The sequence below is a fragment of the Orycteropus afer genome, unplaced genomic scaffold (genome assembly GCF_000298275.1).
Source record: "Orycteropus afer afer isolate SDZICR_OR568_19922 unplaced genomic scaffold, OryAfe1.0 scaffold00193, whole genome shotgun sequence".
In the NCBI taxonomy this organism is placed as follows: domain Eukaryota; kingdom Metazoa; phylum Chordata; class Mammalia; order Tubulidentata; family Orycteropodidae; genus Orycteropus; species Orycteropus afer.
The window spans coordinates 1,644,451-1,659,992 of NW_006921780.1; the positions used below are offsets into that span (position 1 = coordinate 1,644,451).

A 15,542-nucleotide genomic window follows, 5' to 3' on the forward strand; every position below is an offset into this window, starting at 1 on the left:
GACTCGACGGCACATAACAACAACAACAACATTCTTAGATATGCAGTGATAGTTCATCATAGTTATAATGGCACTCGACTGCTAACCAGAAGTGTGGCAGTTAAAACCCACGACCAACCCTCAGAAGGAAGATTCAGCAATCTATTTCCATAGAGATACAGTCTCGGAAACCCAAGGAGGGATAACTATGAGTCGGAAATGACTCAACAACACTGAGGTTTTTTTTTTTTTTTTTTTTAATGGCTAATGAAGTTTGCTGTTATTGTTTGCCCTGGAGTCGTCCCGACTCATAGCGACCCCTCCTTGGGTTTCTGAGGCAGCATCACTAAGGAAGTAGATTGCCCAACCTTCAAACCCACCAGCCACTCCTCCGAAGGAAGGTTGGGCATTCTACTTCCGTAGTGATACTGCCTCAGAAACCCAAGGAGGGGTCGCTATGAGTCAGGGACGATTCCAAGGCACATAGCAACAACAACAATGAAGTTTAGCATGTCTTCATTTGTTTGGAGTTTTGATATCTTCTTGAGTGAAATGGCTCTTTATGCCTTTTGCCAATTTTCTAATTGGATTTCTGGGGGTGAGAGGAGTTATTTGTTTTTTAACTGCTGAATTATGGTAGTTCTTTAAGTGGATTCTGCTTTTGTATCAAGTCTCAATACTCTTTTCCTAATCCTAGATTGTGAAAATGTTCTCTTATGTATTTTCCCAAAATTTTTACCTATATATTTTATATTTAAAGCCATGATCCATATTGAATTAATTTTGTATAAGACATATATATTAGTTCAAATTTATATTTTTGCCTATGAATTTCCAGTTTCTCCAGTACCATTGTTGAAAAGGCTGTCTCTCATCCATTGAATTGCTTTTGACCCTGTCCATATTGTAGTTTTTGAAGTGATTTTTTTTTTTTTTTTTTGGTAGACTGTATGTATTTCGGTCAAATTTTTAAATCTGCTCTGCCAATCTCCATCTTTTAATTGGTAGATTTAGGTAATTTAAATTAAAAGGTTTGCTCTTAAAGAAAACTTTTAACATCAGCCATGAAAATAGTAAAATAACTTAGGATGCTTTATTAATGTTGTTGTTGTTAAGTGCCGTTGAGTCGTTTCCGACTCATAGCGACCCCATGCACAGCAGAACGAAACACTGCCCGATCCCGCACCAGCCCCACAATCCCTGCTATACTCGAGCCCATCATCGCAGTCACTGTATCAATCCATCTCGTTGAAGGCCTCCCCCTCTTGAATAGCTTTATTAATAGTAATCTTTATTAGTTACTTCAAATATTTATCCACATAGATTTATATGTCATCTTTCATGAAGAAGTAAATGACTTTCTGTTTTTTTTTAGGTTCCCAGTCTACATAGACTGGCTGATATCAGAAAGAAGGGATGTTCACTTAATGTGCAAATCAGGATTTCCTTCCAATTTACCCCATCTTCTCTTTTCCTTTAGCATATGAAGAGAAAGATATTTCTGATAAATTACCTGTAACTGTTAGAACCAAATAGACACATCTGACAAATTATACAGGCTTTTGTTTCTCTTTCAAACTTTTTCATCCTTCATATAGCATTATGGAGGCTATTTAGGAATATATTTAATGGGAGAAGACTAAATTTTACTTAATGGAAACCTACTTTAGTTGTGCAGTACCTGAACTGTCTGAAGTGTCCAAGAAGAAGCCAGAAAAAAGAAATAGAAAAGGTTAAGATGTTAAAGAGACCTCATTTCATGCATTATAAAAACGAAACAAAAATATTTGGTTAAACCAAGCATCTCAATCTTCCTATTGAGTTAGTCTGTCTAATCTCCATTTACAGCTTCTGCACGAAGATGAAATATAATGCTGTCATAAAATATAATGTAGCTAATCTTGTACTAAAAGAAGCAACTACCTTATTTTCATGCCTAAGTATGTAATGTATCAAAAATGCATTTATTTTCAAAGGATGATTTGTAAGAGATATAGTGGTCATGCAAATTACAATTCTTCCTTTAGCCTGAATTCTTATGTGGTGCAGGAAGGAAATTGATAGAATATGACAAGAAGCAAACAAAAAAGGCAGCAATGGGAGTAGTGGTGGTGGTGATGGTGGTGGTAAGGGTTGTTACAGATGTATCTTAGGAGAACACTAAAGAATTAGGAGGAGTGATGCTCCTCATATCCCAACCTCACTTCTCTCTCTGTTTCTCCAGTTACACAGGAATCATATTTCCATAAAGCAGCCAGAAACAGATATTGAAGTAGTGCTCAGTGTTTCTCTTATCCCTTTTAAGGGTCAATCCTTACGATAGGATACTCTTCATATTAAATATTTTTCTGATAGCTAGAATGTCCATGCAAGTAAATAAATTTCAGTATGAAGGTATCCTTATATATCATCTCATTCGATACCCCAAATCCAGAAAGATAAAAGGTCAAATGATATGTTAGCAACAGTGTCCCTTGTATTCCTTTAATTCTTTTTGGCAACATTGTTCTCTTTGACAGGTGAAGAGTTTGGGGAGGCACATTTAGTAGTACTGTGCAAGATGAAGAACCCCTGGTGGCACAGTGCTTAAGCACTCAGCTGCTAATGGGGAGGTCCTACCAGTGGCTCTGCTGGAGAAAGATGTAGCAATTTGCTTAAGAAACCCTATGGGGCAGTTCTACTCAACCCTATAGGGTCACTATGAGTTGGAATCTACTTGACGCACACAACAACATGCAATAGGAAATGGAAATTTACCTAGTCTTCCAGTTTAGGTGACTCAGTTCTGGTGAATGAAAACAAAGTGAGACAGAATCTGTGGGATAGTTTTTCCAGCCCTTGATATTTTGATTCTCACTGACTCATGTATACAGAGTTTGCTAAAGAAATATGAAGCTTTGGATAATGACTTTGCTGTCCATGAGACCCGAGTGCAAAATGTGTGTGCTCAAGGAGAAGACATCCTGAGTAAGGTGAGCCAATTCAGGGTTTCCAGGTCAAACTTTCTTTTCAAATAGGAATTGGCCAAACTTTATTAATATCTGCTATATTGCCTTTTTTTTTTCGTCTTCTTGTAAATTATTAGTAAATAATTATCTGCTCAATAGTTTGTTTTGTTTTTCTCTAGAGCTGTTTCTTTCCAGTTCTTACTGGTGTACCTTTCAACTTTTTAAAAATCCTTTTGGCACACTTACACTGCTATGAGGAATGTGGTATTTATAAAATATATCACTGACTTTGGCCACAGAGTACTGAAATTTATTTGTAAACTTTTAAGGAAGAGGACCACACAGAAACCTCTTTGTAATATAAGACTCTTCTGTCTGTTTAAATGCTTAGTTTTACAAACCTCATTGACTGAAGTGCTATATAGAGATAACTCCATATGTTCTAGAAGGGTGCATCAATGAAGAAGGTCATAATTACACGGCAGACAGGAGAAGACTGTTCAGTTGCTAAAATGGAAATAACTACCTGAGACATAGAGGGATAATAGAATAATTACACTGGGCAAGAAAAGAATAATTATATATTTGGGCTGAGAGTTATAAGAGCTTTTTAATGATACTAAAGAAATTCAAATTCCAGTTCTGGATACTCAACAGCATATCTGCCTCTCCGTCTCCCCCCAACTTTGGTGCCACAGGAGGAAAGTGAGAACAAGGAGAAGATTTCTGCTAAGATAGCAGCTCTGAATGAAAAGACTCCAATTCTGGCCAAGGCAATAGCTGCTTGGAAGTTGCAATTGGAGGATGATTATGCCTTTCAGCAGTTTAACTGGAAGGTGGATGTGGTAGAGGCCTGGATAGGTATGATGTGTGGGCCCCTTGGGTGTGAAAAATGCCAAAAAATCCCATTTGTAGAATGGTTTCTGGGAGCTTTCTCTTTCACCTAGGGAAAAGAGGGTGCTTTCACCTGAGTGTTTCTGGCATCACTCACCACAGTTCTTTTGGATGCAATTACAATTACATGTTTATAAGCACACACATGCACACGCCCACACAAGGAAACATGCAAAAAACATTAGGGTGACTAAGGACAATGACTGCAGAGGGTGCATTTTTTGGGGAATTGGTGATTCATGTGTGATATGCAGAAAGGTAGGTCTAGAGAAAAACATTATAGGAAATAAACTGTGTGTTTGATTTAACTATAATTTATGGATAACCTTCAGTTTTCTCCTTGTTCTATGAAATGCTTCATTCTCTTGGCCTGAGCTCTGTTTCTCAGTTTTGTCCTCATAGACTCCAATGGAGTACGAACTTTTTGATACGCATGAAACTATCTATAATATATATTACTTTTCTCATGAGGGCTGGTACAGAAAGTATATTTTTCCCTCTTAGTATTTGTTTTTTCCCCCTTTAGCTGAAAAGGAAACAAGCCTGAAGACCAATGGCAATGGTACAGACCTCGCTGCATTCCTCACTCTCTTGGCAAAGCAGGTGAGAGATGCCTTGTTGAGAGATGCCAGTGAAGCCTAAGATCTACATGTCAAAGAGTTCAGACTTCCAGGATTATTTAATTTCTGAATTTTGTGTCTATAGGTCTTTTATGTCTGTAAGTCTATAATATGTTCCCCTTTTTCTTTCTTGATAATAATTTGCTAATTTATTCTCTAGCCTCTTGTTTATCTTATTTCCTACCTTTTCCTCTGTCTTTCATATCCTCTCACTCTTCTGTTCCTTTATAACACTAGACTTTTGTACTTATAGCCATTTTTTATAATTGTTCTCAAAGGGATAATTAGTCTAATAGAATCCACTCTGTTAAAGCTGTGAGTGGAGTGCACTGAATTTTGTAATTTTGATATCCACCTTTCTGCAGGAAAAAAATATTTGTACATCTGGTGCCCATACAAGAGCTTTCATTAGGTTATAAATTTCTGAGATCCCTAGAAGTGTACTGTTACTAATTAGCAAACATAATGTCATAAGTAATATAAGAGAGTTTTGAAAAGATTTGTGCTATAGGAAGCCTTTATTTAGTTATTTTGAAATAAGATATAGGTGAAAGTTTGCAGAGCAAATTAATTTTCCATACAGCATTTTGTTTCTTGATATTGAATGCAATTCCCCGCAACGTAACAGCTCTCTTCTCACTTACTCCCTGCAGTTACTTACCTCTTCCCTGTGTCCTTCTTTCCTATGCATTCCTGCCCCCTGCACTATCTATCTGTGCAAATACTGCCCTTCTTTTCTCCCATGATTGATCATTCTAAAGAGTGTATCTACCTGATGTAAATATTCACCCTATATGACATCTATTGTTTGGCTGGAAGCCACTGGAGTGGGTTCAATTCCAGACCTGAAAAGTAACTAGGGATGATAGTCTCAGGGGTCTCACCAGGCTCTATCAGATCATTACTGGCCTGTTTTATGATTTTGAGTTTTGTCCCACATTATTTTCTCACATTATCCAGGATCTGCACTGATCCTGTTCCAAGTGGTTGACAATGGTAGCCAGACACCATCTAGTTCTTCTGCTCTCATGGTTACATACTCTGAGGTTCACATGGTCTACTAGTCCCCTGGACTAATTGTTTCCATGCACCTTTGGCTTTCTTAATTCTTCTTTGCTCTGGCCAAAGAGAGACTCATTGTTGCATCTAGATGGCCACTTGGAAGCTTTTAATACCCGAGTCGCTACTCACCAAAGTAGGAGGTAGAAAAATGTTTTGTGTAGGATGTTATGCCAGTTGAGCTTTAAGTCTCGTGCTACTGTACTTCAGAGCCCACAGGTCCAACAACTCGCTCCATCAGGGTGGTTGACTGGGCGTAAATAGTTATCAAAACTTTGCCCCCTGTTAGTCCTAGTTGTATGGGCATTCTTACAGCACATACAAAAACATATGTAGAAATAATTGTCTTCCAATCTTATATATGGTCATGGGATATATTCCCTTTTGCCTAGACATATCATGTGTTTGTTGGACAGCCTATCTGCCCATCTATTTACCTATAGGTTAATGTTTGTTATCACTGATAATGCAGTATTGTATATGTAAAAGGGTTTATTTTTGCTGTCTGTACCCTTTGTCCACATCTCTGAGTCTTCCTTTTCCTTAGTATTGTTGTTTTGGTCACTCTCTTTTGGTATATTGTCTTTTTTTTCACCCAAGTCACTGTTTGTCTCTACCTTTTTAGCAGTGTTCCCTCCCTTCTCCTCCCATTTTTCCATATACAAACATTTCCTTGACATTTTACAATAGTGAACTAATAATATTTGTCCTTCTGTGATTGACTTACTTTGCTCAGCATAATGTCCTCCAAATTCATCCATTTTATGCAGTGTTTTGCAGATTCTACATTATTCTTTAGTGTTGCATTGGATTCCATTGTGTATACATACCACAGTTTCGTTATCCATTCTTATATTGATGGGCACTTAAGTTGTTGGCGGGAGCTCTGGTAGCATAGTGGCTAAGGCACTTGACTGCAAACCAGAAGGTTGGCGGTTCAAACCCACCAGCCACTCCTCGGAAGGAAGATGGGGCAATCTACTTCCGTAGTGATATTGCCTCAGAAACCCAAGGAGGGGTCGCCATGAGTCGGGTCTGACTCGAGGGCACATAACAACAACAACAAATAAGTTGTCGGCATCTCCTTGCTATTATGAATAGTGCTGCAATGCTCTGTTGGTGTCCTAGCTCTCATTTCTTTAGGATATGTACCTACTAAGGGGATTACTAGATCAAAGGGGATTTCTATTTCTAACTTTTTAAGGAATCACGATATTGATTTCCACAGTGGTTGTATCATTTTACAGCCCCACCAACAGTGTATGAGAGTCCCAATCTCTCCATATCCTCACCAACATTTGTTATTTTCTGTCTTATTGAAGTTTGCTATTAGTCCTGGGGTGAGATGGTATCTCATTTTTGCTTTGATTTGCATCTCTTTAATGGCTAATGATCCCAAACATTTCTTCATGTGTTTGTTGGCTGCCTGAATATCTTCTTTGGTGAAGTGTCTGTTCATGTCTTCTGCCCATATTTTTTAGTTGGGTTTTTGTCTTTTTGATGTTGAGGAGTTTTCTATAAATTTTAGAGCTGAGTCTCTTGTCAGATATGTAGTTGCTAAATATTTTTTCCCCAATCTGTAGGTTCTCTTTTTAGTCTTTTGGAGAAGTCTTTTGATGTACATAAAATTTTAATTTTCAGCAGGTCCCAATCATCTAGTTTATCTTCTGCTGTTAGTGCATTTTGTGTTAGGGGAAGCCTTTAATTTATATTAAAGTAATTTGGAATATCATATCATGATCCAATCTTCCTTTAGCATTAAATTTACATCTAGCCTAGAATCTAAATCCACCTAGAACTCAACTGTGATTCTTATTCTAAATCTTCACTTAAACCTCTAAGTCACATTTTTCATTTTCTTACTCCTCTGACGTATTCTTGGTTAACCCTTAACTTTTTCATGACCAAAAATTGGTGGAACTCAGATGAGAATGACATCTTTAAGCCTACACTGTTTCCCCATTCACAGCTTCTCTGTGGGTCTTTCCCAGGACACTCTGGATGCCAGTCTGCAGAGCTTCCAGCATGAGAGGCTGTCCGAGATCACTGACCTGAAGGACCAACTGGTAGCAGCACAGCACAGCCAGACCAAAGCCATTGAGGAGCGCCATGCTGCCCTGCTGAGGCGCTGGGAACAGCTGCTGGAAGCATCTGCAGCCCATAGACAGAAACTGCTAGAGAAGCAGTTACCTCTGCAGAAGGTAAAAAAAGAAAATGATGAGGCATGATCAAAACATACCAAAACCACTACCATCAAGTTGCTTCTAACTCATAGTGACCCTACAAGGCAGTGTAGAATTCCTCCATAGGGTTTCCAAGGCTGTAAATCTTTATGGAAGCAGACTGCCTCATCTTTCTCCCATGGAGTGGCTGAAGGGTTAAAACCATCAACTTTTGGTTAGCAACTAAGTGCATAACCAGTCAACAACCAGGGCTTCTTGATGCATGATCAGGCTCCTTAAGGCATGATCAGGCCTCTGTTAACTGTATATTAGCTATGGAACTGAGAAATAGAAACTAAAAACCCTGGTTTGATAATCTACAGAGATTTGAATGTAGTATGAAGGATTGGAAAGACATTCTTCATGAGCAAGAAGTAGTGGCTTATGGGAAATTTTTGTTTTTATCTTTGTTTTGATTGATTGCTCAGTTCTCCAGGTGACTGGAGATGGAAGCCAAGTGCAGGTAGGTGGAACAAGAAGGTGGAGAATCAATATGCATGGTAGTACTTAAACAGTCAAGAGTCAAAGTTATCTGTGTGCTTTTCTACAACTCAAGTAAAAGGTGCATTGGCTAAGTATAGCATTCATGAAACTTTTGTTTTTAACTTATATTGACCTGTACTAACTTAGAGAGTTTGTATATGTAACTGAACATCTATGAAACTTTATTTTCTCATTTATGAAATGAGGATAATATTACCATCCCTGCCTGACTTTCTAAATTATTGCTATTAAAAGATATAGTGGGAGGAGCTCTGGTGGTGTAGTGCCTAAGGCATTTGACTGCTAACCAGAGGGCTGGTGGTTCAAACCCACCAGCCATCCCTAGGAAGAAAGATTGGGCAATAATATTACCATTCCTGCCTGAATTTCTAAATTATTACTATTAAAAGATATAATAGATCTAAAAATAGATCTATTTTAAATATAATAGATCTAAAAAAAGCTATAATAGATCTAAAAATACAGTTTAAACCACAAAGATCTATACAGATATAAGTGACTCAAATGTTATTTCTAGTGATGATAGATAAAGCATTAGGTGTTAATAACAGCAGTAAGTAAAGAAATTCAACATGATCAGAGAAATTATGCATTACTAGAACACAAGAAGCATTATAGCTGGCAATAAGTGTGTTTTGGTTCTCTAAACCAAAAAAAAACAAGCTCATTGCCATCTAGTCATTTCCAACTCATAGCAACCCCCATTGGGTTTCTGAGGTTCTCTAGTGCTGCTGTAACAGAAAATACCACAAATATATGGCTTTAACAAACAGAGATTTATACTCTTACAGTTTAGCAGACTAGAAGTCCAAGTTCAAAGTGCCAGCTCTAGGAGCTGGGTAAAGGCTCCTTGACCTTGGGCTTCAAGTCTGCCTCTTGCTCCCAGCCCACTAGAGCTGGAGGCATCTCTTAACTCAAGCAACTGCTGACAGCTGAGGCTGACAAAACCGAGGCTGACGAGTAAAATGACACAGCCCCAAGATTATCAAGCACCACAGCACGCCACTACTTCAAGTCCAGAAACAGTCCCAAGATTGACAGGCAATGTGGCAGGCTGCTGAATGAAGACTTGGCTGCATGCTGTGTCCAAGTGTGCCAAAAAGCTCAAGACCCTTTTCAAAGTTTCTTCTTATATACTGGAAGCAAATCACATCCCTAAGACAGCTACTCAACTGCTCACAGAAGATTCTACCATGGAGTTGATTGTCAGTCTCATCATGAAGAATAACTACATCCAGCTGCCCAGACACTAAAAAAAAAACCGAGGCTCAGTCAAGTTGACACACACCTTAATTACCACAAACATACATAGGGGAGAATGGGAATTAGGAAACAAACATACAAATAAACATCTAAATGAGTCTAGACACTTACTTAATTTCTAATTTATCGAAAGACATGGGACCTATGGAAATAAATCTCAAGTGAAAAAAATTAAATCAATTAAAGGTGCAACTTTAAACATAATTTTTCATAAAAAATATGAAATAATTATCTTTATTCTATGTTGCTTAATTTTCACACTGAAAATAATTATTTTATTTTTGATTATGAAATAATTGTAAAATATTCCTCTACTACATGAAGTTATAAAAATAACATGAAGTACCTCTTTAGGCTTTTACATCCTCCTGTGTAAGGGCATATTACTTTTCCCTGTATTGTTCTATAGTATTTTCCATATTGATTGCTAAAATGAGTACAGAGTCAGAAACAATAGCATGGTACCTTGACAATCCTCCCTCCACCTAGGTCAATGTTTTCCTCTTTAACTTCCATGTGTAAAACAAAACAAAATCCATTGCCAATGAGTTGATTCCAACTCATAGCAACCCTATAGGACAGAGTAGAACTGCCCCATAGGATTTCCAAGGCTGCAAGCTTTATGGAAGAAGCCCTGGTGGTACAACAATTGAGAGTGCTGCTGCTTACTGAAAGGTCAGTGCTCAAACCTACCAGCCACATCACAGGAGTAAAAAGTGACAGTCTGTTTCTGTAAAGATATGCAACCTTAGACATTCTATAGGATGATCTTACTCTGCTCAATAGGTTCAATGAATTGGAATTGAATATACAGTTATGGGTTTTTAATTTTTATGAAGCCATCATGGATCTTTACCCCCATGTTTAGGGAATTGATAAAGGGGCAGGGAGGCCACATCTTCTGACCTTCTCTAACCCAAGAGGAAGACAAGATCACTATCAGACATGCTGCCTCCCTCCAGCCCTTTCACCAACCCTGACACCAACCGTTCCTCCCACAGCACTCGCCACCTTTCTGCTGGGTTCAATAATTCACTGCTGTGGCCACACAGAACTCACAGATTGTGGGGTTTATTAGGGAAGCACCAGGCTATGATTCAATTCAAGAGAAACGCTCAGTCTCTCTCAGCCCGCCATCTCTCAGCTAACAGTCTCCCTCAGTCTCTCTCCCAGCAGTGCATGTCCTTTGGTGTCTCTCTCAGCAATGTGTGTCTTTTGCATCTCTTTCCCAGCAGCATGGGTCTCTCAGGAGCACGTATCTCTCAGGAATATGTGTCTCTCAGGAGCTCATTTCTCACAGCAGCACTCAGCAGCACGTTCTTCTCAGCCAGGAGTCAGAGAGAGTTCTGTCTCTAGGAGGCCTCCTTTTGAACCTGGCAGAGTGGCCAAACTAACCAATCAGAACATCAGAATTTTAAGCACCTGAAAGAGAGTGAACTTTCCAGAACATTGCTTTGTGCCACGCCCAACAGAAATACCACAGGTGGATAACATTTACAATCAGAACCTCCTCAGTTGCTCATTCCATCACCGAGTTTACAAATACTTAATGGCTAGAAAAGTCAAACCAGGTAATTTACTACACCCTAGACTACCTCCTGGCTTTTCAAGCCATTATCTTTTTTATACTTCAAAAATTAACATCCCCTTCACCATCAATTTAAGAATAACCACACCCATGAAAACATGTAAGCCAGCCACTTCATGCCTTTATCTCCTCCCATTTTATTTATTTATTTGTTTATTTTTTAATTGTGATTTGGGTGAAGATTTACAGAGCAAATTCACTTTCTATACAGCAGTTCACATATACTTTGTCTCATGTCATTGACCACTGTTTACCACAATGAAACAGCTCCCCTCCCACTTCCTCCCCATAGTTACCACTTCCCAGTGTCCATCTCTCCATACTCTCCTGCACCCGACTTGTCTCCCTGTGCATAAGCAGCCCTTCCTTCTCCCATGATTGTTCTCTCCAGGGCATGTGTCTACTTGAGGTAAATGTTTAACTCACATGCCTGTACTTTGTTTGGCTGGAAACCACAGGTGTGGGTTCAATTCCAGACCTGAAGGGCAGCTAGGGGCCATAGATTCAGTGGTTTCACCAGGCTCTATCCAACCAGCAAACCTTGTCCCAACCATTTTTTTTCCCTCCAAATGATTTTGAGTTTTGTTCCATATTGTTCTCCCTCTCTATCCAGGATCTCCTACATCCCTTCCAAGTGGATGACAGTACTCTCCTCCCATTTTAGATAGCCAATTTCTAATTTGTCCATCCCTATCAAACCAGTACTCTGAGGAGACAAGCATGGTCCTTTCTCTCTGGAGAATCTTCTGTTCTGCTTGGAAACTTCAGTCATCTGGATCCATAAACAAGCAAAGTCTAGCTTAGTGCAAACCATCAAATTGCAGCAAATTAACACCAGCTCAGTGTCAAACATCTTCCTCTTCATTTGGTTGGGTTCTGGTCAGCTCAGCCCTAGCCATCCATGCTAGGTCATGGGTACAAGCTGCCAAGTTTGGGAGTCACATTCTTCCCTTCACTTCAGACCAGCCGGCACCTTCTCTTACATCCTCAGTCCTCAGGGACTATTTCAATGCCTGTAGGCTCACAACTCCTTGCACTTCAGACCAACCAGTCCTTCCTCGCATCCTCAGCCTCCATGGCCTAGGTCAAAGAGTACCAAACTCAACCCGTTTCTTCTTTGCTGCACTTCCCCCATTTCCACTAAGTGGACTCAGGTGGTCACAAGCAAGCAACATACAAGCCTACTGCTCACTGGCTTCCTTTAACTTTCAGTCCTGGAAGAGGTTTCTCTCATGGACCATGACTTTCCTGTCTCAATGCACCCAAAACAAGTCTGCTTGCTCAAAATTCAAAGAGCTAAACAGTTAGTATTTTTTTCTCTTCAGGTCCTTATTCAATGCAAATCTCTTATTCCCTCAGTAGTACTGGGTGGGGTTCAGGTTTTCTACTTAAGCCCTCTGTACTCTACACACAGGGTTTGAAACAAAAGCCTGTGTTTCTTCTGGGAAAATTCTATTTCCCCTTTTAACATATCCAATCAAGTACTGGCTGAAGGTGGACTTACACACTCTCTGTTATCCATATACTCCATAATAATTTCTAATGTACAAGCAGGTAAGAAAACATTCAAAAGCCATAGTTCATTCAGATAAACACACAATCCAAAACACATAATCCTTTTAAAGACATTCCAGGTTCTTCTCTTCACCTTGAGTATCTTCCCATTCTGTGCATATGGCCTTGGGCCTTTGGCTGGGTGTAACCAAAAGCCCTAGCCTCTGGATCAATGATCTCTTTTAAGAGGTAACACCAAACAAAGTAACCATCTAATAATCTGAAATTTCATTTTCCAGGCCACTTCCTTCTTTCTTTTACAAAGTCTCATGCTTCTATGAGTCTGGGGCCACTGCAATGAATCCCACAGCTTCTAACACCAACTGCTAAAGGGGCAAGGAGGCTACATCTTCTGACCTCCTCTAACCACATAAGAGGAAGACAGAAGCACCATCAGTAGCCCAAGGCCTATTCCTGCAAGGCCAGACATGCTGTCTCCTTCCAGCTCTTTCACCAACCCTGATACTAACTGTTCCTCCTGCAGCACTCACCACCTTTCTGCTGGGTTCGATAATTCACTGCTGTGGCCACACAAAACTCACAGATTACGGGGTTTATTAGGGGAACACCAGGCTACAATTCAAGTCCAGGGAAAATGCCCAGTCTCTCAGCCCGCCATCTCTCAGCCAACAGTTTCTCACAGTCTCTCTCCCAGCAGTGCGTGTCCTACAGTGTCTCTTTCAGTAATGCGTGTCTCTTGAGTCTCTTTCCCAGCAGCATGCATCTCTCAGGAGCACGTATCTCTCAGGAGCACATTTCTCTCAGCAGCACATTCCCAACCAGCAGTCAGAGAGCTGTCTGCCTCTAGGAAAAGTGGCCAAACTAACCAATCATAACATCAGAATTCTAAGCACCTGAGAGAGAGCAAACTTCCCAGAACATTACTTTGTGCTGCTCAAAACAGAAATACCCCAGGTGGATGATTTTTACAATCAGAAGCTCCTCAGTTGCTTATGGCAAATTCCACCACTGAGTTTACAAAGACGTATGGCTAGAAAAGCTATACCAGGTAATTTACTACACCATAGGAATGAAAATCCATTTTCATATCTACTTAAGGTAAATCTTTTTGAAAGTACAATATGATGACCCAGAAATCTATGATCTATTTTAAATCTTGTCAGGATAATTTTTGGTCCTCTCTGTTTGTAACAATTCATGTTATTTCTCTTGTTCAGTAATATAGGTAATTCAGAATCATTCAGAGCATTTGGATAAGTCCAGATATTAATGCAGGAATACACAGATCCATACTAAACATACAATTCAAAGGGTAGGAAATGGGTTTAAACAGGGATGGTGTGAAAAGTTTCAGGCATGAGATGAGACCTCAACAAAGTTTAGAAGTAAGGTAAAAAATGTTTCAGTACACAGAGGAGTCAATGAGGACATGGTCTACAGAAGCTCAGCAGAAAGATAGAAGGAGGGAGTGGATAAAGAATGGGACAGATTCATTTGTTCGATCATTAATCCATTCATCTTTTCAGCAGCCATTTTCCACAATACTATTTCCAGGTAGGATTGGAACACAGACTACAATCTATAAAAATAAGAAATCATCAAATCTTATTATTGGAAAAGACCCTTACCACTCTTGTAATCTTAGAGCTGAAATAAACTTACAAGTCATTTACCCTCCTTATTTGTAAATATGGAAAACTTGACCAATTTTCCACAATGAGAAATTACCTGGACCGGGGGTGTGCTTCTGACTCACATGTCTGTCCATCTGATCACATGGCTCCCTGTTGGTCTGCGCTCTTGGAGCACTGGCCCTAGAAATATTTGATAACAGTCATTTTTATTTTCAGTTTTCTTTTCCACAAGCAGGTTTTATGAAGGAAGATGGCAATATCTTCTTTTCCCTGTGCAGGCTGAAGAGCTATTCATGGAATTTGCACACAAGGCTTCAGCTTTCAACAACTGGTGTGAGAATGCTGAGGAGGACCTGTCAGAGTCAGTGCACTGTATCTCCCTGAATGAGATTCGACAGCTGCAGAAGGACCATGAGGCTTTCTTGGCCTCCTTGGTAGAGGCTCAAGCTGACTTCAATCATCTGCTGGAGCTAGACAAGCAGATTAAGGCCTTAAATATGCCCTCTAGCCCTTATACCTGGTTAACAGTGGAGGTGCTAGAAAAGATCTGGAAGCAGTTACATGACATTATCAAGGTAAGTTGGGGATTCAGCACAGCCTTCCTTTGGCTACAGTAAGCATGATCATTAACTTATTATCCAAGTTGCACCCTTCTGAGAAATAATAGGATACTATTAATAATTACAAGGTGCTCTGGTGGTATAGTGGATAAGGCATTTGATTGCTAACCAGAAGATCAGTGGTTCAAACCCACCAGTCACTCCACAAAAGGAAGATGGGGCAATCTACTTTTGTTAAGATTTACAGCCTTGGAAATCCAATGGAGGTTGCTATGAGTAGGAATTGACTTGATGGTAGTGAGTTTATTAATAATTACACTGAGATAGCAGGCATCCATGATTGTTTAAGAAAAATTGAGAAATGTGCTCACAATAGGCATAAATGATACTGCCTCGGGAACCCAAGGAGGGGTCGCTATGAGTCGGGTCTGACTCGACAGCACACAACAACAAGATGCCTATAGTTTGGACAGTCTCATGCATCTGTGTATTGAGCACTGATTCAGGGAAACAATCAGTAGCCTTTGGAGGTGGCTTCAGTATTTAGTTATGAAAGAATATTCAGGGGAATAGTCATACAATGTGTATATATATTATGTGTGTGTGTGTGTATATGTGTTTGTGTGTGTGTGTATGTACACACACACACACACACACACATATATATATATATATATAATATAGGACATATTTATGGATATGATAGATATATAAATAAAATGCATATATAAATGTAAATATTTTATCCAAATGAGT

General features: G+C 39.4%; 1 protein-coding gene across 1 annotated transcript in view; it reads left to right on the plus strand.

The window, feature by feature from the left end:
• Positions 1–15,542, plus strand: part of SPTA1 (spectrin alpha, erythrocytic 1) — a 100,845-nt gene that overhangs the window by 76,905 nt on the left and 8,398 nt on the right. Inside the window, exons 40-44 of the mRNA XM_042781896.1 lie at positions 2,853–2,951; positions 3,626–3,788; positions 4,348–4,424; positions 7,492–7,701; positions 14,505–14,801. Of these exons, the coding sequence (XP_042637830.1) occupies positions 2,853–2,951; positions 3,626–3,788; positions 4,348–4,424; positions 7,492–7,701; positions 14,505–14,801 (846 nt within the window). The remainder of the gene's footprint in view (positions 1–2,852; positions 2,952–3,625; positions 3,789–4,347; positions 4,425–7,491; positions 7,702–14,504; positions 14,802–15,542) is intronic.